This window comes from Tympanuchus pallidicinctus, unplaced genomic scaffold, assembly GCF_026119805.1.
Source record: "Tympanuchus pallidicinctus isolate F22 unplaced genomic scaffold, pur_lepc_1.0 scaffold8, whole genome shotgun sequence".
Classification (NCBI taxonomy): Eukaryota; Metazoa; Chordata; class Aves; order Galliformes; family Phasianidae; genus Tympanuchus; species Tympanuchus pallidicinctus.
Genome location: NW_026294802.1, coordinates 7,341,569 through 7,369,017, shown reverse-complemented (window position 1 = coordinate 7,369,017; position 27,449 = coordinate 7,341,569). Strand labels below are relative to the sequence as shown.

Here is a 27,449-nt window from a genome sequence, read left to right as displayed (position 1 = left end):
CTACTGCCTGTTTTTTGGACTTCTGCCCACAGCCAGCACCAACCTAACTTAGATTCAGACCAGTGACCCTAAGGTGAAACCCACCAGAGTCCAGCTGAGCCTCTGGGGCACTGCTCCTCATTCAGTCCTGATTATTCCCTTTATGACACAGAAGAAAAGACCATTTAGGTGTCTGATACAGTAGTGCCGAGGGGGGGGAGTAGCAAGTGCGTGACCTTTTCTGTAAGAATGAGCTTGAAAATGAGGCAGAAAAAAAGGGAATGAATATTAATCATTGGATTGTCCCAGGGATTTTTCACTGGAGATGAAGTCCATTGTGCTGTGGAATTAAGAGCACGCACCACACGCAGGTGGCTCTTTGTTGTTCCCCAAATGCTGCTGGTAGGTGAAATTTAATTTCATCGCTCATGGCAAAGAACAAGAAATGGGGATTCTATGGCCTCCTGTGGACAGAGGCACAGCGACAGATTCCTCTCTCATGAGGCAGGGACTTCTCTGTTCCACCTCAGCTCCTGCTCTTGGCTGTATATACAGTCTGATGGGCAACGGGAGCCTTGGGATGCAGGGCACTGGCAGAGCAGGGCTGAGAGATGCTGCAAAGACAGGCAGACTGAGCAGGAGGCTGACCCTATACACAAGGCACAGTGCAGGATTATCATCTTCATTCTTTCCCTCTGAGGACGGTGGTTATATCTGTAGGGATACAGGCACTGTGGAAGTGTGTGCATCCCCTGGACCGGGAAGGAGAGGACCCTGCTGACCCCGTCCCTTCTACAGGCTCCAGAGGCCCTCCAGCAGAGTATCTCAGCTCAAAACCTGGGTCTCAGGCAATTAAGCAGCCATTCCCCCACCTCCTTCTTGTGCCAAGCAGAATTTTAATGTATGTCCAACTTCTCTTTCTAACACACACACAAAGAAAAAAAAAATAATAATAATCTATAAAAGAAGTTATTTTCAGACAAACTGAGAAGCATTCAATGGTGATATATACTTCCCCTCCCCCCCTTTTAAATGCTATCTATTTAAATGCAGATTTTCTAGTTTCCAATGTGGAGCTTGGAAGAAATGCCTTTCAATTTAAATGTTAATAGAAGAGTAAACTTCAAAATCAGAATTTCTCCATAAGAGAATGTTTTCTCATGGCTTTAAATGTCTTTTTATATCTCCTTCCTTCTCCCTCATCCTCTTTCCTCTTTCCCAAGCCCCCAGCCCAGCCTCATTAGCATTACATGCTCTTTTTTAAAACAAGAATACACCATTCAGAGTTCCTGAATTAAAACATTTAATGCTAGTGTCTGTGGAATGAGGATGTTTGAGCAGAGAGCTGGGGCACTGATAAGGCGGAGATATCACTCCACCTCCAGCCTTTTTCCTCCCAACCATTTATCAAAAGCACTGCTCTGAATGCTTTATGATGGGATTATTCTCAGGCTTGTGCTGCGTAATATTGCACCACAGGCTGGGACAGAGACTTTAAGGGCAGAAGAACCTTGGAGGTAATGTTTTATTCACTGAGTGTGAGCAGGGCTTTGGTGGCAGGGTGGGATGGGGAGCAGGGGAGGGAAGTCAAATGCAGCAAAGTGATCACAGAGGGAAGTGTTACCACGTCTTTGTCTTTCTGTATTACCCCTCCTGTGCCTCCTGTGGTCCATTCCCCTATACTTCTAACCTCATTTATCTTCGAGATGAATGTAGGGTAAACTTGTGCTTTACTAAAGGCTCTTAACACTGCCTGATAACTGGGATTTTGCATAGATTACATTTCTTGTTTCTGTTCACACTCCATTTGTCATCTTTAATAGAACTTTCCTTTAATTTTCTTCATCACTCTCTTCCATTCTCCATCTGTTGGGTTTTTTTTGTTTTTTTGTTTATTGGTTTTTTTTAAAATTATTATTATTATTTTTTTTTTCTGTCCTCTCTTTTCTCCTCATTGAGAGGAAGTAAGAGAAGAAGTGATATTTCCATTTCTTCTGTTTCTTTCTGGCCCTGTTGGGCCCTGACCACCTTTGCAAGAAATAATTCTTGATGAGATTCTAACTGAAGATTAAATGTAAGAAATTTTCATGTGTTTAGTGAAGGACTTCCTTCCAAAGAGAAGATCCCATTCTCATGCCAGTCATCACTGGGATGCAGTAGCAGAGCTTTTCCCATTGTTCTCCCCATTTGCTGGGCTGCTGCACTGCCCACAGCACTCACCACAGAGTTGAACACACAGATCCTGCAGTTGTGGTTGGCATATAAATGCAGTGTAGCAGGGCAGAGTGTGCCCCCTGTGGTAGCAGGATTTTGTAAACTAGACAACAAAACCATGGCTATTTATAATAGCATGTAGAGCTTCCTGTAACCAGATTACACAGCTGTTACTGTACACTGTTCATCACTGTTATCTAAATGCCTCTGAAAAAAGTGGTGAATCAGCTTGGATGGCACTCATGGGAAATGGGAAAAGGTCTGATTTTTCAAAGGAAATCTTTGGAGTACCAACCTTCCCACTGATGTCAGGGAGAGCAGATCTCTCTGAGCTCTTTGCACAAATGCTCAGCCCCTTGGAGGCAGCGGTGCTTGGAGAGGCCGCTTTTCCCAAGTTTCTCTAGATCTCACAACTCTAACCTGATAAAGTCCCTCAGCTTGATATTGAACAGAATGCATTTTACTGTGTGTTCCTCTAATTCTGTAATCCATGAAGGCTGCACAACAAAAAGCCTCTTGGCATATCCAGGAGTGGGAAAAATATTTGCTTTACGTATCCTCATTTAGCAGGAGCGAGAAATACTAAGGTTATGAACATGAAAAAGGGTGGCCAAAAATACAATTGACTCAGGCTTTTTTCCTTATTTCTGAGGAATTAAGAAGAGAAAAAGGGATGAAGGGGTTGATTGGTCAAATTGCAAATATACTCTGCTGGGACCAAAGCTTGGAAGTGTTCCTAGATGATCACATATTGCAGTGCTAAAACCCCAGACAGTAAATCTAGAAAGAAAGATTATTCAAGAACATCTCTGAATAAATATAAACCATCAACTTTAAGTACTTTATGAAAACAAGCAAACAAAAAAGAACAGCAATGAAAAAGAACTAACCTCCAAAATCGGAGGGGGAGAGAAGAGGGGGTGGTGTGACATGGCGTAGGATAGGATAGGACAGAATAGGAGAAAAGGGCAGGGCGGGATAAGATGGGGTGGGGTAGGATAGGGAAGGGAAGGGAAGGGAAGGGAAGGGAAGGGAAGGGAAGGGAAGGGAAGGGAACAATGCCTTGGCAGTTCCTGGCCCACTGCATTGAGGGTTGTAAGGGCCAAGCTTCTGTTTCCTTCCCAGCCTGCTGCCACTCAGAGCTGAGTAGCAATACAGCAGATAATTTATTCTCTAACCAGATATTCTTTTTCAACACAAGGGGAGTAAGATTGGAGCAAAAGGCTGAACCATTCTACATGATGATATTCACAGACATTTTTCTCCAAAGACATAATTTTTTTGCCTGTGAAACTCTACATTAGATCAGAACCCCATCTAATGTGTTAAATTTCTGCTACATAAATGCCTCCTTTATACATCCACCTCTTTAATATCCATGGCATAAAGTCTTTTGAATAATAATCCATCTTTTCAGCCTCAAATGAGACACTTTTTCCCACCTATCTTTTTTCCCTGCACTTACACAAGCTCTATTTCTGTACTTCTCTACTGCCTCCTTAACTCTGCCACTTATTATCTAGTGATTCTCTTTTGTCTCCTCACTACCCCACAAAAGCAAAAGGCAAGAGGAAGATCAGGACTTGATATCTGAACTCTAGACATTGCCTTCAGTCACTGCAGAATTTCCTAGGTTTCTGTGATTTCTCCCACTACTGGAGGAACTTCTTTCAGGCAGTAACACACAGCGTGTGACCTGGCTTGGGATGCCCCTTCCCTCCCTGGTGCTTCATCAGACAGCTCACTGCAAACAAGAAATTCTGCAGTCAGTGGGGTTTGTTGTCTTGATGTGAATCTCTGAAGGTGTCAGCCCTTGAGCAGGACGGGACTCCATTCCCCCTCTGATGAACTGCTCACCCAACTCTAAAACATGATCTGTCCCAACAACAATAAATCACATCTTAGAATGTCCTTTCTACCTCCTGTCCTGAGTAATATGTTGAGTAATGTAATGTAGACCATTGCCACAGGCAAGTGTTTGTGGAATTTCCTACCAGCATTTCCATATAGGTGAGTTCATCCATTCCAACAGCAAAACACTTCATCACACAACCAACACCGCTAGTCCAGAGAAAGAGATGAGATTTTCTGGTTTAGGAGAAGTTATACATATATTTCATAAATATTGTTGCACTTCTTGTGAAAAGAAAGTTCACCTAAGTTCTTTGGAGTTTTCTTTTTTTTTTTCTTATTTGAGGACCTCCTTTTCTCATTTTTGAGGGTTCAGTTAGTGTATTTACTTATGGGTCTTGTACTTCTGAGTCACTCCCTGGTGCAGAGTGTGTGCATAGAAGTATAACCCACTGTTACTTTCATTGAAGTAGGTTGTACTCATTGTGACTGTGTTAGAGTAATCTTCAAATTGGAGACTGAATTGCTACAAAGTTCACTAAAAGTACTCAAAGATTTTAATGGAGTCTCAGGTGGACTAATCCATATTTCTTATCTCTTCATTCCTGAAGTGGAAAGAAAAGATTAAAGTCTCACCCTCCGCTTGCCAACCTCATCCAAAATGCTGTCTTAGGATGTGCGGAGAGAACTGTGAGAGCCAGAAGACACCACTCAAAATCATCTGCATTAATACTCACTTCTTCATGGTAGCTGGGAGCTGCTGGGGTTAGTGTTCAGTAGAAGACACATCTGCCCAGTTTTAGATCTTCACCCATTTTGCGCTATTGAGGTGAGGTCAGAGAAGGAACAATATCAGATACAGGTAACTCTGTCAGGCTGTTTATACAAGAAGTCGTTTAAACTAAGTGAAAGCTGGTAAATTATGCTCTCAAACTGCTGTTCTTAAATGATTTTCAATACCTATATTTCTTTGAAAAAGGATAAGGGAGTTATTTAGACTCTCTTCAAGTACAAATGTGTTTAAACCCACATCAGTAAAGAAATGAGAATGAATTTAGTACAGGATCTACTACAGTACTTTGATCTACCATAGATCAAAGTATGATCTAGTATAGATTGAAGTAAGATCTAGTATAGGTCAAGGTCTAGTATACACAAAGATTACCTGGAATGAAGCATCATGCTAAAGAATAATGCTACCCTGCTTTATTTCTGCTTTCTGTGATGTTTCTGATTTTTCCTGATATTTGGTCCTAGAGGGGCACTGAAATACATGTTGATTTCCCCTTGTGACGGGACACCATAGGAAAGGGCTGCCCTATGTCATGTCTGTCTTCTAAGGTGTTCTAGATTCTGGATGCAGCCTTCAATATCCTTACTTCCTGTGGACCTTTCTCTGCTGATAGAAGAAAGGAGACGTAGGGTGGACTATCTGAAATTCTGTTTTCAGCAGTATTGCACAATCTTATGGTTTGGTAATAAACACTGTACTGTGATCTGGTAACAAACAGTTGAGAATAAGCATTGCTGAAAGCAAAAGCAGTGCTGTGTAATTAAAGGGCTTGCCAGAAATCTCAGTAATATAGATTCCATTATATGTTCCTCCACATTTTCATGTAGTCATGAGCAGGTTGTTTATTTTCATCTTGTCTTCATTTCCCCATCTTTCAGATATTTTGCTTCCTGTCCATGTTGTGAGGAAAGAAATGTCTAATATTTTCAGAATATTAATCTTGTTTTTGGAAAAGAAGATAGATATCAGTAGAAGGACCAAGCCTTTGCCTTAGAAAAATGACGCAATTTCAAAGAAAAGGACAGAACTTCAGAAGTCAAAAAGGCATATTGAAATTTTCAAGAAGCAGTGCTGATTCAGAACATGTTCTGTTTGCAGCTGCTGGGGTGTGCAACTTCTTCCACAATGTGATAACCAGCATGAAATACTTTATTGCTTATAACAAATACAGATGGACAGATATCAGGGTGAAATGAAGGGCAGGGGCATTTGCAAACTGACAGAGAGAACCTTCTCCACTAGCTACTTGAAAATAAGCAGATCTTAATCAGCTCTTCTGCCTTTCATTATCTTCAGAAAAGCTTTGGAGTTAATATTCTCTAGCGGAAGACTGAAACGCTTTTAGGAAGTGCACGTTGTTTTATGAGACTCTTTTAAAGAGGTTGTCTAAAATGCTAATGTTTCTCTTTTCATCACGATTCATGAAGCTTGCGGCTTTCAAACTTACAATTTCAGTTTCAGTCATGGGAATTGGGTTATTTCAACCCCTGTTCCTTCTCAAATGTTACTAATCAAGAAATTTGTTGTTTCTAGCTTACTTGAATGGGGGATCTGAATTCCTGACCTAATAATTCACACTGGTTTTGAATCAGGATTAGTTTATCTCTCTGTTACATGCAGCATCACCTGTAGCAGTGTTAGCAATGTAGAATACTCTCAAGGAGAATATATTCACACTTAACTGTAAAAACAGGATAAGAAGGTGCCTCAAAAATGTGAGTGGAAAGAGAATACTGTATATTCACCCACAAGTGATGGGGTTATCTAAATCCACGTAGTAGATCAATCAGACTACTGGTGAAATAGGCATGGCATCGAAAGTCTACTTTGACATCTTAATTCCTGTGAAGAAGGGTAGAAGAAGAGAAGGGTGTAAGTTGTAGGTGCCTCCTCCCAGCAGGGAACTGAACACCCAGTACGCCAATGCTCTTTGAGAAGTCTGCTGCCTCCCTGGATCACCTGAAGGACATTGCCAAGAAACTGCCTAGCCTGTACAACCAGTAGATCATTGTACATTACTCCTTCTCCATGTGGGGAGTGATGAAGTAGCAATACTTACTTCAAGGGCTATCAGAAAGGATTTCAGAGCTTTAGGATGTCTGATGAAGAAGTTGAGTATACAGGTCATCTTCTCCTCTCTGCTTCCTGTAATGGGTAAGAACTGAAAGAAATGGGAGGATCCACTATATAAACACTTGGCTTCTTGGCTGGTACCACTGCCACTATTCTTTTTCTTTTGACAACAGGATAGCCTACATGGCACTGGGCAATCACGAGTTTCACCTCTTTCAAAGGTAGAAGAGGGTCCTTAGTGAAAAGACACTAGGGCTCATTGGCAGGTTTTAAACTAGGTTTGAAGGGGGAGGGAGATAAGTGATCTTGTCCATGATAAGATGTGGGATGACATAGCTAAGTTAGAGGGACAGGGACTAGAAGTGAGGGCCCTCAACCTGCTGGCAACACTGAAGCACATTTGAAATCTTACGACCATAAGCCAGGGACCTCTGAGATGATATGAGAAGGCAACAGGGAAACTCAAGGGAAATACTTCAAAGGAATTAAGGAATTATCCTCTAAGAAGGTGACAAGACCAGCTGGAATCTGTTGCACACCAACACAAGTAATTGGATTGGTGACATCAGGACTGTAGTGACCATGCAGTAGTAGAGTTCACACTCCTCAGATATATGGGACAGAGAAAGAATAAAATCAGGATGCCAAATTTTAGGAAAGCCAACTCCAAGTTCTTCAGGGAGTTAGTGAACAAAATCTTGTGGGACTCTGTCCTCAGGGATAGGGGAATGTGTAACGTGTGTTTGCTATTTCAGCTTCCATTTAGCTGCATCACATGCAACAGTGCATTTTTCTGGCATAATCACTCCTTCAGTTGGGTTGGGATTGTTGTGCCATCATCCTGAGATTCTGCAGTTACTCAGAGAAGTTTTCCAAGAAAGACTGTGGGGAATCCTACCTGTCATAATCTAAAAATAATTGAAGAAAAACTAAACCAGAAAATTTAAAAATCAACCCCAGGATATGTTTGAATGTCACAAAGTAGTTACATGGCAAAGCATGACATTATTTACCACTGCAGTATATGTAATTAGAGGAAGTCTTGTCAGTGCTGATCGAACTTGGACAAAAAAACACCAATTTTTACTGATGAGCTATTGTTTATTTATAGGATACCCTCTTTTCCTAAATTAGCAGAAAGAATATACATATTGCTTCAAATACACTATACGAGTCTTTGCTTTTCTGCTATGCTTTCCTTGCCAAGAAACCCTGCCATCAGAACAATAACCGTAAAATTACCATTAATGTGGGTTTGTGTCCAAAGGAGATGGGCTCCTATTCCATGTCCTTCTCACTAAATTGCCTGAGGGTGCTGCTGCAACAAATTATATCCATTAAATATTTTCCCATAAAAGAACCACTTGAATAGACTTGCTCCCCATATTGACATCAGCTTCATGCTAGCTGACAGCTGAGGAGCACCAGGAAGATGCTCTTGATAAAGCACTGACTGCTTATGAAACCAGCTTTGCAACTCCTTCCTAGCACTGCCGCTTGCAAGGGATGCCTTCAAGGAGGGATATGATAGGACAGAAACCAAGATGGCTTTGAACAGAAAGGAAAGTTTGTGTTTTATGTATTGTTTTATGTAAACAAACCCTAATAGATGAGCTTGTGGGGAACAGGTTTCCATACGGCACAAACCAAGTGGCAATCATAAGCTGAGCCCACTGAACCTAGTGAGAACTAGGATTTCTTAAAGAACTGTGACTTTTTTTTTAATGTGTGATATTAGGCATCAAAGAGGTTAGCTTTATTTTTTTCAAAAGAGAATGTGAGCCCAGAATTGGGACGCTGATGGATATTGCTGCATTTCAGTCTCCAGCAGAAAAAAAGGCCCAGTGAAACAAACCTCAAAAATTGGGTCTTCAAGTCTCAGACCTGCTGTTTGAACTATTCTGTCCAATGGTAAAACTCATGCTCATTCAACTGGGGTGGAAACCATCCCTTAGTTTGGTGGATAGTTTGTGGAGATGCTTGTGATCCCTTCTGGGACTGGCTCCATCAGTCAGTCATTGGGATAGGTCTGAGGAGTTAGTGACATCTCACGGCTGAATAAGAACTTTTAAATTAAAAGCAGATTGTTAGGGTATTTGGATGAGCAAGTGCCATTACCCAGAGTCAGCAATCACAAGTTAAAATGGATGGGCTTTGCTGAGCTGACATGGACAGCTGCACAGCAGCTCTGAGACGTGTTTTGCTGTTATTGAAGATGACACAGAAACAGTAAACATTTTAGGTTTTTGTCTGTCTTTCAAACTGAGCCCAGGCTTTCACAGATTACAGAGCATGAAGACGCTCTGCCGACAGAAATGCTTACTAACATTTGCTGCTTGTCTTAGGAAGCCCTCTGAGAAATTCCAAAGGAAAAGGGACCAGCACTGCCTGTGGGAAGTAGGAATTTCTGCAGGAAACGGTTGTGGGTTTTTTTCTGTGTCAGACCATTTAGAATATATTCAAATGTTTTGTGATGAGTTTTTGTTTGATTTTGGTGGGACGGTCACAAAATCTAAGATAAAAGGATGACTTCAAGATGTATATTTAAGGGCACTGGACACTGTTGGGCTGAAGGCCTGGTAATCTTTGTGTTGTCAGAGAAAAAGTCCTTGGAGAAATCAGTGACAATCTACAAGAACTCATTATAATTTCAAGGGAAAGGTTGTGTTCTGCTACTCCATCTTCTGTAAGAATCACTACAATGAATGCAGCCCTCAGTAAACTTGTTTTTCACTGAATCGCATCATTCTGTCTCAACACACCTACAGACCTTGCAGAGTCTCTGAACTTTGGATTAGGAGTTTGGTTTTTATCTCCGATGATGATAATTTGTCGCTGTTCATAAATTCCACTGACCCTGCACTGCTGGTATTTGCGGTTCTTCTGATCCACTGGAGAAAAAGGGCAAAAGATAACAGAAACTGAGAGACAGGGAAATACCAGCCAAGGAGAGAAGCTGCCATAGAGACTAGTGGCTGATTCATGGTTTTCAATCCCACCTCCCTCTGTCATAAGCACTCTGTTTCTTGAAAGCAAGTGAAATCGTTGCTATGCAAATAAAATTTGCTTTCAGAAGGAAACAAATGTTTGGAGAGCTGACTTGGCTGGAATTTTCCCTGCACATATACTTTTGACATATCAGTGCTTATACTTTGTGTGCATGCATGAGGAAGGACAGGGAACAGAGAAATGTTAGTGAAGATGTTTCCATCTGTTCCATTATTTGAGGATGTAAAAATGCTTGTCAGCTCTCATAGGCTATTCTATTTTTGCCAGGTGGTCTCCCTGCTCAGATTTCACATCAAAAGCAGCTGTGAAGATTTTTTTCCCAGCACATGTAGAACAAGGGATCCCTCTAGTCCCATCCTTTTTTGGCAGAAGGCAAATATGGGATGCAGCAAGAGCTTAATTTAAGGATTTCTTGCATTAGATCTTGAAGACCTCTTTCCTTTACTTCTGAAATAAATACAGGTTAACTCCATGCAGTTGTATCTTATGTGTTACTCTGTCCCCACTTTCAGAGCACAGAATGCTTCACTTTGGTCTACTGCCATTTTCCTACTCGCTGTGCTCCTGCAGCACTCAAAAACTTCCTCACCAAAAATCATCTAACAAGGTCACCATCTAGATACAAGAGAAGGCAATAAAGTGCCCTGTGCCCCAGTCATGAGTCTGCATACAATTTCTTGTCTCTGACAGCAGAGCACTGTGTGTCTCACCATCTTGAAGTTCTCGAGATTCACAGACAGCACTGCTGGGTGGCAGGGAGCTAAGCCCCATCTTACACATGGGGAACTGCATCCCAGAGAGGCTCAGTGTCTATCCCAAAATCACACATGGAATCAGAACCAAGGTGAATCGCTACTTTTGTCTCTGTGGTCACCTGCTCCCTCTCCCCAGCTCGAGCTACTGTATTAATCTATGGATTGTCCTCCCTCTGGACCTTCCTTATGCGAACCATCCTGTGCCAACAGACATTGAACACTCAGCATTTTGGTAGCATTTTGGATTAAGACTCCGTTCTCAAGCATGCTGTTTTTCTGTCTTCCCCACTGCAGATCTGCGCAGGATGACAGCTGGCTTCATGGGCATGGCTGTGGCCATCATCCTCTTCGGATGGATTATCGGGGTGCTGGGGTGCTGTTGGGATCGAGGCCTTATGCAATATGTGGCGGGGCTTCTCTTCCTCATGGGAGGTAAGGATTTTGGTGTCTGAGAAGAAAAATGTTGCTTTCATGTGTTCCCCCTTTTCTGTGTCACTAAAAACATGTTTTCAGAATTGTTTTAAGTGGTCTGGACTTGGTTTCATTCTGAGTTCCTTCTGTTGTATGTTATAAATAGCCCAACTGTGGTTGCATATTCCATAAGTCAAACTGGGAAGGGCCTTTCTGGGTTGCTTAGACCAGACCACTATTGATACAAGTAACACTGTCACAGAATCTCCTATTCCTTCAGCTTTCTAAGATTAATAAATTTCATAATAAAACTCTGAAAATGAGGCACATGTTATTTCCACTACTATTCTGTTCCACTGTGGGAGGCTTTGGTAGCTGGAATCTGTGCCCATCAACGTTTTAATATGTGTTTATTCCTGCTCAGTTGTTCTTTGAGCCAATGTTCTTTGAGCCAACTTAAACCTTTGGTTTAAGTTCTCTGATGCTTACAAAAAGCAATGGTAAATTCTCACCTTTCCTTCTCTAAATATGAGTTTTCTACTCCTGCAGATTTCTCTCTGTAGGATCAGTTATCAATCCAGCAGCCCTTTCTGCCACCAGTTCTTGTTTGTACATGCCTCTCTCAAATATAGATGGGAAGAGAAATTCCCAAACAAGGTCTGATCAGTGTCTTGTATAGTGATGTGAAGGTTCCAGTGCCCTGTTGGAAGTCCCTTGCGTGAAGTACTTTATGACTGTATTTGCCTTTTTCATGCTATGTCACACGGGAGACCCACAGCCATCCTTCAGTTAGATAATACATCCAGGCATTTCTCCTCCTTTGTAATTTTCTACTGATTAGCTCACCGTTTACAGCGGGGTTTCTGTTTATTAGCCCCTAGATATATGCCCTGGCACTCTGCTTTTGCACTTGTTCCCATTTTCACTGCAGTAACCCTCAAGGTTACTGTAGGAAATAAGGAAATAAGGTTACCCAATATTTCCTGTGTAATGTTCCAGTCTTCCTTACTACAGATGCCATCCAACTTTCTGCCAGCAGCAGGCTTCATAGCACGTAATTACTTTAAGCGAAGGATGTGAGAGTTAAGTCCCAACCACAGTGCTTCCTGAACATCTACAACTGAACAGTATTACTCCTGTTCTCCATTCTTTTTTGGCTGGTTGTTTTTGCTTGTCTGGGTCCTTGCCCACCGAGCATATCAGCATTTCAATGCATTTGACCACTTGTTCACCCTCACTGTGGTGTGATACAGCTAAGAGTGCAAAACACAGGAAAGTATGGGTAGTCCCAAAAGAGAAGCTAAGTGCTCAGATAATAAGCATTTATGTTCCAGTGCTGTTGGTGAGATAGTTGCTAGTTGTCTTGGTGCCCACAGACACATTTAAAGTCTGCTAGTACCCTTTGCAAATACACACTGGTCTATATGTGGCTGCCAGTAAATGGTTTGTTGTGGGTGTTCAGCACATTATGGGCAATGGGTCTGCCAAATTAGCTCAGTATTGCTTATGTAATTAAAAGCTTAATTTGCATGGGGGCTATGTTACTATATTATGCTCAGATATCTGTGTGATATTTAACTTACTACAGCACGGCATCAGATTAAAGTGTTTGGAATATAGTGAATAAATACAAGAAACAATTTTTTTTTTTTTTTAGAAACTGGCTAAGTCTTATTTAGCAATTGAAAATTATCAATAAATGTGGGGAATTTCTAGCAAAAAAAAAGTTTCTTTTGAAAGCTCATGAAAGCTTTCAGGTGAAACAAGACTGAGTGTAACCACACATAATGAGATGGGTCACTCACAACTTAGAAAAATAACAGGAGTTTGGTATGCTCAAACTATACACATTTCAGTGGAGACAGATTCAAGGTCGTGCAACTGGGAACAAAAGCATCAGTCAGCTTTGCAGAACACAAGGCTGCCTCTCGGAAAGCAGCAGCTCTGAGAAGGTCTCTGGGATCACGGTTGCTGGGATCTCCAGCTGCACAGGAGCTCTCGGTGCAATGCAGCTGCTACATGTGCCAGTTCATCCCGAAATTGTTTTGGTGGGAATATGCAATAAGAGCGTAAGGTAGGATGATTATCTCTGGGGAAAGCTGAACTATTACTATATACTATTGTATATCCTAACCCGGTATCCTTAGCAAAAAGGATGCGGGAAAGATGGAAGAGATTTGCAGAAGAGCTATAGGAATGACTGCGAGTTTGGAAAACACGAAAAACACAGTGTGCCACAAAAGCCAATTGCTTGAAAGTGTTTAACAGAAGGTTTATAATTGACTTGAACACAGTGTGGAAGTACCTGTGCAAGGAGAAACCATCTGATAGTAGCATGCTCTTTGACTGAGTAGACAAAATAATAACAAGATCCAGCAGTTGGAAGCTGAAACTAATTGAAATGAGAGGCACCAGATCATTTTATCTGCCAAATTCTGTCAAGATGTGTGATATTTTTAATGAAGATGTGTTGGGAGGAGATCAAACATATTTTCTGCTCCAGCGTAGGCACGTGAATCAAAGTTTCAAAGGGTTATTATTCTCTTTGTTGCACAAGTCCATGGCAACTGCTACCCCTTTCCTGATTTCTTTTAACAGCAAATGTAACATCTACAAAATGAAGCAGTCAGTTAATAGCATACATAATTAAAGCCATCTAATCTGTTAGTCAGTAGCTATCAATGTTTTCTTGCTGCATCACAAGCTACGTAGGCATTCTTTCTACAGCCAATGAATATAGCTTGAACCTTTTGTTGCCAAACAGTGCTTGAAGATGAATCTGTTACCTCTGTCTTGACATAAATGCTGTCAAGATGTCACCCCATCAGCTTTCAAAATGCCTCTTAGTTCTGGTTAGTTTTCTTCTGGTTCAAAAAGAGGGAAAATGCTTTGGGAGGCTTATAGTGTCCAACCTCACTGCAGATAACAGAATTCTGTGTTACGTTGGTAGCTTTATAATCAGTCCAAAATCTGACTTTCCCTTCCATTTGCAGTGCTGCTTGTTCAGGCTATGTTTGTAGCATTTGTTTTGCATTAATTTATAGATAAACAGCTCTACTGTAACAATTTCAGGGTTAAACATTACTTGCTTAAGTTATCTATGGGTTTTGAACAGGAAATCTCAATGGAGTACTGAGAAATGTGCTGTGGTAATCTTACAAGACTAGACATGGTTTCCCTGGACCTCTGGTTCTTTAATATATTTACTGAATGGTCTTCTTGCTAGCCCATGTGGCAGTGCTTAATAAGGACTTGCTTTACTGTGCTTGAAGTAATTTCTCAAGCAAATTGCTGGAATAAGTCATTTGTGAAATTCAAGGCTGTTATCTGGTATTAGCTCATCTGGAATCCAGGACATGCGAACTGTGATTTAGAGTGTACTTTACACTGTTATTCAGCATGTTTTGTAACAAGTTTAAATTATTAATAATTCATCTTTCCTTTTTAGTCCAAATGTGTCTGTATCAGCAGCACACATCTCTTATGGCTTCTGAAATTCTCTTGCATAATTTTCTGTATTTATCATAGGATTTGCACTTGGATTTCCTGTCTTGAACGACAACATTTACCTGACCTCAGTAGATTTTGTTTTAGGCCCTCATCTTGCACAAAGCCAGATGGACACTGCAGGTTATATGGAGTATTTCTGACCTCATTTTGAATGATGATACTGCTGCATAATGTCCTGCACCCAGGCCTGTAGCTTCATTTCAGTATTACCAGTATGATTTTATCCTACAAAAGTTTCTCTTCTGGAGTTTCTCCATTTGGAACCACGCTCTTCAGTTTCCTTAAGATTTGTTCATTTTATGCATTCTACTTGACACTGTTTAATTCTATTATAGAAGTGGGTCACACTCAAATTATATATCACTCCAAGCACATCCTCTTGCAGCCTCTCGCTTGTTCTCTACATGCAAATTATTGAAAATCTGTGCACCAGTGAAAGCTCGATGCTGGGCACATCCTCCAGTAATTTTCCAATTTTATAATAGTCACTGAAACCTTAGAGGCATCTGTAACACTGCTTTGAAATGTCATGGTCCTGTGGCAAACTGATCAAGTTTCATGAATATCAAGTACTTAGTGACAGTCTAGAAGGAGTTCAGTTAAACATCTACCAAAAGAAATGCACATATTTGGGGCATTTTATATATTCTGCTTTGACCAAAGCATGTTTAGTTGCACTGAAACCACGCCTTTGCTTTTTGAAGCCTGAGCGTGATTTCTTCATCAGTTCCCTTGAAGCAGTCCTTACAGTTTCAGACTTGGAAAAGTTCTTCTGAATGTATCCAAATCCTCGACTTCTTTACTTACCGTGGCAAACTTGTCACTTCATTTGGTTGGTGTCTTTCCTCCCCCAGTAGCAGCCAACATTGTTGCCAACTTAAGGTCAAATTTCTGTTTCTCTTCCAGCGCCAAAGAGTTGAGATGCTGTGAACTGGCCCACTGGTAACCCTGTTGAGGCAAATTTCTGCATCCCTCCTTCCAGTCCTTCATCAAGTTATTTAAGAATATTTCCTGTATCATGTTAGGCACACGGGCTATATGGGTAGCTAGTTATGGGCCTTTCCCCCATCCTCCAGCACATTCATGTATAGGATCTTTTTGTTTCAGTGTCTCTTTTCCCAGTCCATTTCATTTTAGCCAGCTGTTCTGCACTAGCATGTGAGTTTCTTTATTTCTAGTTTTGAGAGCAGGGCTGATTTCATACACAAATGTTCCAGGACCCTTTTCCTCCTCCCCAGTGCCTGCCACAGGAGAAGTGGGCTGGCAGGGCAGACCCATGGCAGCACATTCCAGCATCTCGGAGGGGCCGCAACCTCCCCTGCTCAATCTGGTGCACCTCCCTGATGAGCTGCAGTCCCTGCTCCCAGCTGGAAATAATATTATAATAATAATATCTAATATTTTTTTTCCAGTACTTGCTTCAGCATAAAATTATCCCTGACCAAATTATATCCCTGGCAAGAGCTGCATCACTTGCCTTTGTAAATGTATTAAAGACCCACAAAGAATGACGTTTTATCAGCCTTATCAGAGCTCTGTCCTTCAGCTGCACATTCATGTGCTTTCCTTTTCTAAGTCTGTAATTTGTATTGAGAACACATTTCAGTGAAACTGTTTGGATTTTTACTGCATGCCTAACAAGGCAGCCCTTCAGGGAAAGACTTCTGAGTTGTCTTATTTTGTTCCAAATTTACTGCAAATAAATGCAATAAATCATCTCTGCACTTGTTTACTGTTCTACCCGTTCCCTTTACTCCTTCATCTGCTCTCTGCCTGTTTTGTCTTGTGACATGCACTTTATGATCATTTTAGGGTTTTTCCCCTCTCGCTAACAGTTCCCTTAGAGAAGTATATCATTTTACCACCCTTGCAAATTTTCATTATTCTTTGCAAAGTCAAGTATGTTTCTTGCTCTAACCTTGCTTTGAGCCAATTATAAATTTTAGCATTAATAATTCAGACTCTAATTAGTGTATTTGGAAATTATTCCAGCTGCTAAATGCCCTTATTCATGTGATGTAGCTTCACCATGCAGATCTGTGGTAAAATGATCTGTAGTCTCACACTGTATCTCATATCTCACCTTTGCCTAGCAACATCTTTGAGTGAGATGCTGGGCTTGGGGCATTGCCTGGGAGACTGCAATCCCTTATTTACTAGCACCTTGTTGTTTTGTCCTGCTATATAAAACAGCACCATGGAGTTTTTCCTATCTGATTTTCCATCTAAGCACTTGCTGCCAGGAAGGCCTTGTGTCCTCTGCCCCACCAGGGAAACATGCCCATCTGGGGAATTCTAGCACTGTTTGCCAGCTCCATTTCTGCTGCTTATCTGGGTTCCTTCTGACCTGCCCAAGGCTTCTGCTGCCAGATTGCCCTTTGCAGCAGTTCCTCCTCATGAGTCTTAGGTTAGGGTTGCAACAGCTTCCAATCTTTCCTCAAAGCAGAGGTGAAAACATATTCCTTCCAGTGCTGGCTTCTGTGGCAGAGACAAGCAGGCAGGAAAGATGTGTGAGAAGGAAGAAGAAATAAAGTTATGCAGGTCTGCTGGCAGAATTTAACGCTATATTTCAGACACACAAGAAAAGATGTTTATTAAAGAAATGAACAACGCACTTACAAATGCACAAGCGCATTTCTCCCAGCAAGCTTTTAGATACTAATCCAGGGAGGAACAACTTTTTCCAAGTCCTCATCCTCATCTCTCCTCAGAAACGTTCCCCACATAGTCCTTCCCCCAGCGCAGGCATAAGTCCTGCCTACAAAGTGCTTGGTCAGCTCTGTACCCACACTTGTCAGTGCAGATGCGCTGCATACATCTGCACCCCTTTTGCTCCCCGCCTCCGTGCAGAGCCTGGTCTTTAAAATCCCAGTCCTGTGTGCTGTGCTTCCTCTGCCTCGCTCTGCATGTGTTAGGAGATGACAACGGAGGCATCTGTGTGTTTGCAGCCATGGATCGCTACCAGCTGTTGAGTCATTTGCGTCCCAAATTTAACTCACTGTACTTTGAAAATAGCACAGAGTGGCAGAAAATAAGAGTGTTTATTCTACATAACCGTGGTCCTGCAATCTGAAAATAATCGTTCCGCTGCTGAATAATTTAAGAAACAAAAATGTAACAATTTAATACAGCGAGCGTCAGGCAAAGCTCTGTGATTGACGTCTCCTACGCACAGCTACCTTCAGAGCAGCTGCTAAGAGGAGGCAGGGAGGGAGACGAACAGAAAGAGAAATCCAAAGGCGTTCTTTGGACTCCATCTGGAGAGACGGTGGGTCCAGCAGGGAGCCTGGGGTGTCTGTTCCTCACTGAAGATCAAGGTCTCTCCACATTCTTCAGGATGAGTGCTTGTGGTGACTTGATCAATCCACAACAATGAAGATTTTTTCTGTGATCATAGAATCACAGAATGGCCTGGGTTGAAAAGGACCACAATGATCATCAAGTTTCAACCCCTGCTATGTGATGGTCACCACCCACCAGACCAGGCTGCCCAGAGCCACATCCAGCCTGGCCTTGAGTGCCTCCAGGGATGGGGCATCCACAGCCTCCTTGGGCAGCCTGTGATCTATTCTTTTTTTTCTTTTCCACACAATTTTTTCACTGAAAGTTGAACTTCTTTCTCCAAAGCAATAGCCTTATATTTATGTAAAATCCTTTTTTTCTCCTCATGGAAATACAAGTGCAAATGCATACACTCATGAACGTCTGTTTGCATATAGAGCTTAAGCAATATCATGTGATCTTTACTTAAACTGAGGCGTACAAAAAGTGGCTGCAGTCTGAGCAGTGAAGATTGGCGTAAATACCGTCTTTGCTGTGGTGTAACAGCTTTTGCCAACTGAAAAGGTATTCGTAATTCTAAAGAAGTTGGAATGCTGGAAAGAGTGAGATGCCAATCACATTCTAATCCTGTGAGAGACACTAAATTAATGATGACTTAAGAATTCAGCAAAACTCCTTTCAGAGTGGCCTATGAACTTGATTATGTGGATCAACCTCCAGATGGAGACAAAGGCTGATTTGAGAGGCCATGAACTGGATATGAACCTTTGAACCAAGACTCAGAGAGATATGGTCAGTGTCCCTCTGCCATGCCTCCCACATCAAACACACATTTCTGCTCCTACCTGTGCTTTTGGTTAAACTGTGCATTATGTTTAAAGGGTTTTAATGTCTTGAATTGGAATGGACTTGTGTTAATGTACACCATTATTATGTTTTAAATGTTTAAACCCCTCTAGTGCTCTTGATTTTTTTAGAACTGTCAAACACATTAGCAGGGCACTGGGGAAGACAGCGGAGCTCTTTGTGGACCTGTGGTGAGACCCAGAGCCTGCAGGAGTCAGGCAGACTTTGTGCCTCAGTGCCTCCTCACGTAGTAATGTAACAGTGCAGAGCACCTGCATAGTGAGATAATAACAGTTAGTTATTAGTAATTAAACAGTTAGTATTATTGTTAGTAATTAAAAATGCCCTTTCCTCCTCACTTGCAGGATGTGTCAGTCCCTTTCTTCAAGCAGCTCTCCTCTACACAGTTCATAGTATCCCTCATGGATGGGACGGCTAGTCATAGTCTCTGGTTCCATCTTAGGTCATGTTTCTTGAACCTAAAGAGTTGCCCTTCTTTTGTTATGTTTCTCTTATGTATTTTAAAAGCTGGGCACTGATGGATGCACATCTGTATATATATTGATACATAGATATATGGATATATATGGATATGAGTCCATATATATATGAGTCCATGATCAGGACTGAGTGTGCATTTTTGTCTTTACGGCCAACCGTCAGTAAGCACCTTTCAGATTTCCCTTTTGTAATTTAATTACATATTTTCAGTTCAAAAAAAAACTTCTGGGAAATAATCCATGTAAAAATATGCCCCTCTTGCCATGTTTTGGTATTTTAATATGAGATCAAGGTGGGCCTTTCAGTGTTTCCAAGATAGAAAACAGTTGCTTAGCTAACTGCGTGAGAAGATGGGACAAGGTTCATATATCAAATATAGAAGAGTTAGGGTAGCGTGTTAGTTCTCTGCTTCCAGTAGTTCTCTATGGTGTGCTGAGAACACGTTTTTATTTTATTCACTATATCTATGTTACACTTTATTAGTTATTTATTTTGAAAATTAAAAAAGGAAGCTCTCTAGGAACGTGAAAGATTGTCTACTTTCACTGTCTGGGCTTCTCTGTATGCCACTGCATACCTTCCACCGAAATGCTCTTTTGTAATTTCACGTCGTGATACTCCTCAAGGGGAATTATACACATCTTTGCATCTCCTACAACAGAAGTTCAAAAGCAGGGATGTCCTTCTTCTCGCACAAACATGCTATTTTCATTAGTTGTTATATTTCATAATACCTGAGGAATTAAGCTGATTCTTTAAGTCGATGTTGACAGATCTGGCAAACAGGGACCTAAAGCTTAACACCTCTATAAGAGAATGGAGGTGGAGTGGGAGTTAGAAATGGGTTTTTTGTGTGTGTTTTTTTAAATCAATAACACAGCTGTACTGCAGGGAATAGCCACTCAGAGGTGTTGAGATTTGTTGTGCTGTTGTGTTGTTGCTTTTTTTTTTTCCTGGAAAGAATGGCACGACTAGAGAATTCATTGTCAACTCCACAGTGTTTGATCTCTGTGGAAACAGCACCATCTGACTTCAAAATCAGCCTTTGAGTATGCTGGATTTTTTCCTGTGGCTCATTTCTGATTCTCCTGGATGCATGCTCACACCGTGGGAAGGAAATAGCAGAACAAGCAATTTTGGCAACTTTGTACAGAAGTACACTGGCATTTAGGATAAGGAGGGGAAAGGCATAGTAACGAGGTGCAGAGATCTGATAATCTGGATCAGAAGGCAGGGCAAGCAGTGTGTGCACACCTATAAACTCATTGTTTTTTCACTGTCACTTCAAATTGTTCAGCCTTCCTGAACCTGATGGGCAGTAAAGGGAGGATTCAGCCCACTCGGGCTCTTCAGCAAAAAGAATGATTCCCATTCCTGTTTTCATCATTTTAAAAGTCATCTCTGCTGACTCGTAATTTCTCACTCACCAGGACAGGAGCTACTGATAGAAGAGTTGGTACCACCTAGAGTTATGAGAACAAAAAGCCTAGGATGGTTTTTAAGGGCTTGCAATCTGGTTTACTTCTCAGGGATGTCAGGAGGTCTTTGGGGAGGCTGACAGAAGGTGAATTAAAGCAGAAATAAAGTAGGGAAGACAGAACCGATAGGAATACAAAAGATATTCCCACCCACCCAGTCCTGGAAAACAAGTTATGTGTAGTTTTAAAATTCTGTGGTTGTTTCTTACCCCTTAATAGCATCACCAGGTCTTTGATCTGCTGCTGGCTTTCGAATTCCAACAACGTGATGCTTCAAGGCCAAAGGAAGGCAATGAAAACAAAACCAGCATTTATCATGGGGTTGTTTTTTGTTTCTTTTTAAAATATCTCCTGAGTTTTTCTGCATGCCTGGCATCAAAGAGGAAAAGAGAATTGAATAGGCAACAGAAGGAAGAGCAATGCTGGCATGATTTGCTGGACAGGAAGAATTCTTTGCAGAGAGAGAGGTGAGCGAATTTGTTTGTGTAGCAAATCTCATTGGCTCCTTGGTTTGTCAACTTGGAAAAACAACACTCCCTTTGGACAAATCACTGCTACGCTCGCTTGGTCTAATCTGCCTGGACAGAGAAGTTCATCTGGCTGCTGGAAATTTCACAGAGAAGCAGCCAGATCAAGCAGAAACTCGATGAGCAGAGCCTTCTTTTCCAGCCAGTGTGCACTGCCCTGGCTTCTTCAGTGCTAACAGAGGGGAGTCACCTCTGTGCACCTGCGTGTGCTTCAGAGGCTGCAACAGGAAAGATTTCAGCATCTTCTGTGCCCTGGGATAGTTTTCTTGTTTGAGAGCACTCGTGTAAATTATCTGAGCTTCATAAGGCTGGCCTGTGCCTGGTGCTCTTGGCTGGCCAATCAATTACATCTTACTTTGATTTGGGGCTATTGTATCTCAGGAGCTGTGTCCCTTTGCTGCAAAGAATAATTCTGAAGACTTTCAAGCTGTTTAAAATTTCCCACAGAAGACATCTGAGAGATGTTCATTTCTTTCTGACTGGAGGAAAAAGACCATCCTTGGAGAGAGGCAGGATGACCTGATTGCTGAGAGACTGGATGCAAAGTCGTGCTTGGATTCCCTGTGCTATGGGAGATGCCCTGTGATGAAGCAAGCCCAACCCTGACCTTACAAGTTTCTCTTTCTCTTCGGCTCTGGTAAAGGCTGAGGCTGGGAAGCACCTCTCTGCCATACAGTTTGATACTAAACTTATGTGCCTTGTCATCAGGCATATCTGAGGTACAGAGGATTCACATGAATTGGCTCAGACTTTGGTCTCTAAGCCTCAGAGCATGACAAAGCATCTCTTCCTGGGCAGTCCTGGGAGGTGCACACTGCAGGGAATGCAACAAACCCACTAGCAGTTTCTGCCCGTCACCAAGCGTGTGCTTGCTAGAAAAGGGATATAATAACTTCACTAACCTTTGGTTAGGATGTTTCATTATTTTGACGTTAAGAAAGCCTCTTTTTTTCTCTCTCTTCTGCAACCAGTAAAATACTGTATAGCATCCCACTGCTCTGAATAACATCCCACTGCTACAACTGGCACAGTTTTTTGCTGCCTCCTCTGTTGTAGCTGCAAGTTCACGAGCCATTATGTTTGCTCAATGGCTACTTTCAAGTCACTTTATTATTGCTAGGTTAGCTCAGGTGGGTTGTAGGCATCACTATGGCTAAAGTAATTAGAGAGTTGTTCAGCTCAGGCTTTGATCAGCTCCCCTCTTTTCCCCCAGTACATTTTATAAAAACAATGTGCTATTAGCTACATGGCCTTGCTTTTGCCTTACATACTGGCTCAGAATTTCAGAGGTACTTGCCCTGTCCTGGCTGTTGCTGACTGAAGTGGCACCCAGCACAGGCATCCACTCCTGGTGCCGTGTCATGCACTGTTTGGTATGGCAGCAGAAATGTCTCCATGAGCAAAATCCGAGGGGTATGTGGCATGCAAAATACAGACTGACTGTTGGAGCAACAGTTAACTGAAACTCAGCCCTCAACTGCTGCAATATCTTTCCATATTCTGCTCCAACTTACACAAACCTGAGGGTCGTGCCCACTGAGTGTATGCAGTCTTGATGGAGGATATGTAGTCCTCTGATGCCAGAATGGATTACAGCTTGTACAGCATCAATCCAGTAGACAGGAGCTGCTGCTGAACCCACCAGCAGCAGGCACTCAGCTCTCACATGTGGGGCACAGGTGCCACGGGTACGTTTTGAAGCAGGAAGCCAAAGGCCAAATGCAAACAGCATTCTCAAAGTGGCTGTAATGCAATATCCCAGCCCTTCTACAGACTCTGCATTTTACTCTGGTTCTTAATATAAAATAAAAATGTATAAGGTGCCAGCCAAGGTGGGTTTATGGTCTCATAAGGACATGACACTGAATCTCCATCACCCAGTCAGACTTTGGCTTCCATCTCAGCTTTTTTATAAGGGCAATTTCCCAGTAAGCCCCTTGCTATTCTGCAACCTACCAGTGATGCTGCAAGCTGCTTCTGTTGGAACAGTACATAATTAAGCAATAATTTATATTCTATGCATGTATGCACAGAGCAATAAAGTGTTCTCAAGAGCTGTGTGCTGCTGAGGCGTTTAATCCGTGCGCAGAAGGAGTTTACTGCAAAGCTGCTCCCTCCAAAAGGCTTTTGTCATCCCTGTGCTGGGTGGGAATTTGGTTTATTCTTTAATAATTTCATTTGATTGTGATATAATTTAAATAGGTAATGGTACACATTCCACTTTAGGATTAGACCCCATTTTATTTGTTTGTTTCATGTACCTTGAAAACAATAAAACTAGCAGGGCATAGAGAAACTGAAAATAGTGTTGTTTCACTTGTGAGACTTTTTTTCCCCTATAATTCTGCAATAAAAAAGTGATGATAATTAAATAAACAACACTCCTTCCAAAGACATTAGTAGCCAGACATTGCCATCAACAGCAGCCAAGAGAAAAGGAGGAGACTCACCTGTATTTCTGAATCACTTGGTTTCAGAGGGCATCCTAAAATCCATACCTTTGTGTTTCCCTTTATGCCTACTAGTGCTTATAAATAGTACTTGACATTTCTGTCTCTGCAAAAAACAGAAGGGGAAAGGAATCCACTTTGGGTTGTTTTTCTTGGTTGTTTTGTTGTTGTTGTTTTTTATTGTTTACTTTGTACATCAGACAGCTCTGTTAGCTCATGAGGTGAGTCATTTCTGCCTGCTGTTGGGGAAGGGAGAGAATGTGTGTCTCCCAGCCTGACATGGAAGAAATGTTTTCTCATTAATAAGAAAAATGATTTGTGCTACCACAGAGACAGGGGTCTCAAAAGTGGGTTTGGGGCAGGAAGCATTTTCATTACTGGCTTTTTGAATCTCCCTTGACCTCATGTTGGTGATGTATTCTGAAGGTGAGGAGATCTAAGAAACAGAATTTCCTTTTCCTCCCTCCCTCCCTCCCTGTGTTCAGGGTGTTCAGATGTAGCCCCTGCTATTGGGTTGTGCTTGTGTGCCAGCACCATGAGGGAATTATGGCCAAGGACAGGGCTGTGCCAAGATCCTATGGCACAACCCATCCCCCAGGGAAACAACTACTGTGGAAAGCAGTGTTTTGGCAGGCTCACTTTCATGTGCAGTATAGCTAGGAAAGACAAACCCTGCAAAGCCACTCAAGCTCTCTTCTCTGAAGCAGAGCTGTGGTCTGTTGTTGAAGGACATGGGTTCTGAAATGATTTGGGGGACACTAGTGATAGGCGACATTCAAACATGTTTGGTACAGATGTTTTGAATCTGCATGTACTTAAATCACTTCAGCATAGCCAGTTAATTTACAAGCAGTTCTATTCTCCCCTGAAGGTGAGGTTTGAAAATTGCAAACAGAAGCAATGCAGCTCCTCACACTACCAGGATGATTAGGAAGAAAAGGAGTGATTACCAAATAAAATTCCCTGCAGAGCCCCGCAGCTCTGTTTGCTAAAATCATGCTTAAAAACAGCTTCAGCAAAGGACTCCTGCTCACAATCCACTTCAAATTAGGTTTTGGTCAGTAATTGTATTTCCTTCCCCAGCCATCACTCTCCTGACCATGTCTGCCCCTGCAGTGAAGATGGCAGAAGCAGTGTCCCATGAGCAGCCACATCCAGTGGCAGGGAGCCAGAGCCCTACCTCTGCATTGAGAGGCTCCCAAAATGGGAGAGTCAGTTGGGAGTCATGGGCTCAGCTGACAGGAGGCTGAACTTAGCAGTGGCCACTAACCTGCACATCCACCACGAGGTCTCACAGAAGAGAACAGGGTGATACAACTAACATTTGTCATTTGTCAGATTGTGGCAACTAAAGGACTGAGATTAAAGGACCCTAATGTTGTAAACATCCATTGCAAAAAAAAATATCCAGTCTTAATGGAAGAGACATTCAGGATGTTTTATATTCTTCCGCCATAATAAGGAAAAAGGAACAGCACAAGGTCACCAACCGTGACGAATTTAATAGCTCAGGTGCTCTGTTAGCAGGACAAGCATTGTCAGAACCAGAAAAGAAGGTATCTGTCCGATGAGGAGTCAAGATGGAAGCTTGATTGCGTGTCAAACAGCAGTTTCTGTAGTGCAGACATGGCCTTACGTGGAATTCCATCCCTCACCTGCCTGTAGCATTTTGCAGTGACATGTGAATTTCCTTTGTCAAAAATGTTCTCATTGTTGCCTTGTCTCATTCATTAGTGCTTCACTTAGGATGATAACACATAAATCCCATCACAAAGAACCAAGTGCGCTCAGTTCTCCCCAGCTGCTGGAGGAGATGGGCTTTATCTTCCAAGCTCAGCTCACTCACCAGCACATCCCTGGTAAGCCCTTATTACTGCCTGTCATTCACACTGTAGAAGCCAATGCCACAGCCCCAGTGCCGAGCCTCGGCCCTCCAGCCTTCATGACTGCTTGGGCCAAAGTTATGAGCAGTGATTCTGACAAAGAAAGACAAGTCTGCATTGCTGCTTGTGCCTGGGGATGCGGCGTGTTAGTACCTCACTGGCTGCAAGAACCCATCAGGAAAACGAATAAGGGCTCTGTTTATTTTCCGGGGAGACAAAGAATCTCAGGATTGGGGATGTTCAGGAGTTGCTGCAATCCTGGTACCGCGTCCGTAAAGCAGGCAGTGCTGTGGCAAGAGTGGCCTCCTCCTTCCTTCCAGGCTAGGTGTCAGACTTGCACTAGCAAAAGCTGTCCAAGGGCAAACTCTGTGTCATCATCCCTTCCACCTGTGACTGTTTGGCTATGATGGCCAATACCTGTAACATTTGGAAAGATAATCTTTGTTATGGTTACCAGTTCATGAGGAAAAGGCACTGAGCAGTCATGAGGTTTAACAGCAGTTTTCGTCAGTAACCCTCCTGGTGAGAAGCCAGATTAACTACAAGTGGGAACTTCCTCGGTTGGCTGAACACAAACACGTAGGATTCATATAATATTTGTAAGGATTACTCTAGGTGTTATAAAATGGCAGTTTAATGTCTGCAATGAATAGTGTGAGAGAGGCTGATAAACCTGTGCCCATAGTGCTGTACAGTGTGTCCTGCAGAAGCACAAGGGGTGAATGGCTGAGAGCCACACTATGCATCCTCTGATGTTGTGTGTGGTGGTCACTGTTATCAAGGGATTTGCACTTTGCCCAGTGCAGGGACAGGACAGGAGAAGCCTTTTTTTAAAAAAAAAAAAGAAATCACATGATTGTGATAAGCTTTGTTCTCTGTTACTTGTTCCATTTTGTTGTTCATTTGTTGTGGGGCAGAATACCCCCCAGCAAGGTGGAGTGCCAATAGGTTAGGGCACTGTACAAATGTAATGGGTACAAAACATTCCTTGTACTGAAGAGCTTGTAATCAAAATAGCCAAGACAAAGCATGAAAGCACAGGGAGCACTTGAAAACTGAAGTTATTTTCTTCCCTTTTGTACTTTCCAAATGCAGTTTCAGTCTGGCCGCACAGATTTTCCCACCCACCTCTCTTAACAATCTTGTATTTCAAGGGAACTGAAATTATCATGTTCTTGCTAGAAAAGAGAGGCCTTTCATGTCATTTTCTAACTCTCTGAAACAAGCCGTAGAGCTGGGTTTTGAGCGCAGCAGCTCTGAGGGATCCTTTTTCTCCACAATGTACGAGTCATGTTGATGTGTCACACAAGGACAGCCGTGTTCTTGGCAGACAGCTTCATGTTCCAGGATAACCTAAGTGACATGCTAAAGAACAGAAGGAGTTTTACCCTGATCAAACAACATGATTTTTGAGTAAGGGATTCTGGGAAAGAGAGCCATTCCTCCTGCTCTGCTCTTTGAAGTAGTGCAGGGCATCTCTGAAAACAACAGCAGAGCTGGGGCACTTATAACACTTTTGCAAATGTTCACAGCGCTAATTGCAGACTAACTGGATGCTGGGCTGGGATAAGAAGGCAGCTTTCATAACAGCAGAGTATCCAGCACAGCAACTCTCTGGTACAGACTGGTGCCCTGTGGCATTATCATAATGTGAGAATTTATGAATGGTACTCACTGGGCCATCTGGCAGCCATATATATCATCAGGAGAGGAACCCAGAGTTTCAGTATTCCCTACGCTCTGCAATGGAGATTATCTGCAGGTGGCAAGTAGCAAACACATAGGAAGAGAAATGACCATCCAAAGAGGTGATGGAGGCAGCGGTCAGAGGGGATGACAGAGTGACGTGACAGTGGGCTCACAGCTCATTCATGATGGAGTTTTGCA

General features: G+C 42.3%; 1 protein-coding gene across 4 annotated transcripts in view; it reads left to right on the top strand.

The window, feature by feature from the left end:
• The window catches only part of TMEM178B (transmembrane protein 178B), a 231,063-nt gene that overhangs the window by 179,184 nt on the left and 24,430 nt on the right, over positions 1 to 27,449 (top strand). For all 4 annotated transcript variants that reach the window (XR_008202972.1, XR_008202973.1, XM_052669578.1 and 1 more), the window contains exon 3: positions 10,969 to 11,106. Coding sequence is in view for 2 of the 4 variants with exons in the window: in XM_052669578.1 (XP_052525538.1) it covers positions 10,969 to 11,106 (138 nt within the window). In the remaining 2 variants the exon portion in view is untranslated. The remainder of the gene's footprint in view (positions 1 to 10,968; positions 11,107 to 27,449) is intronic.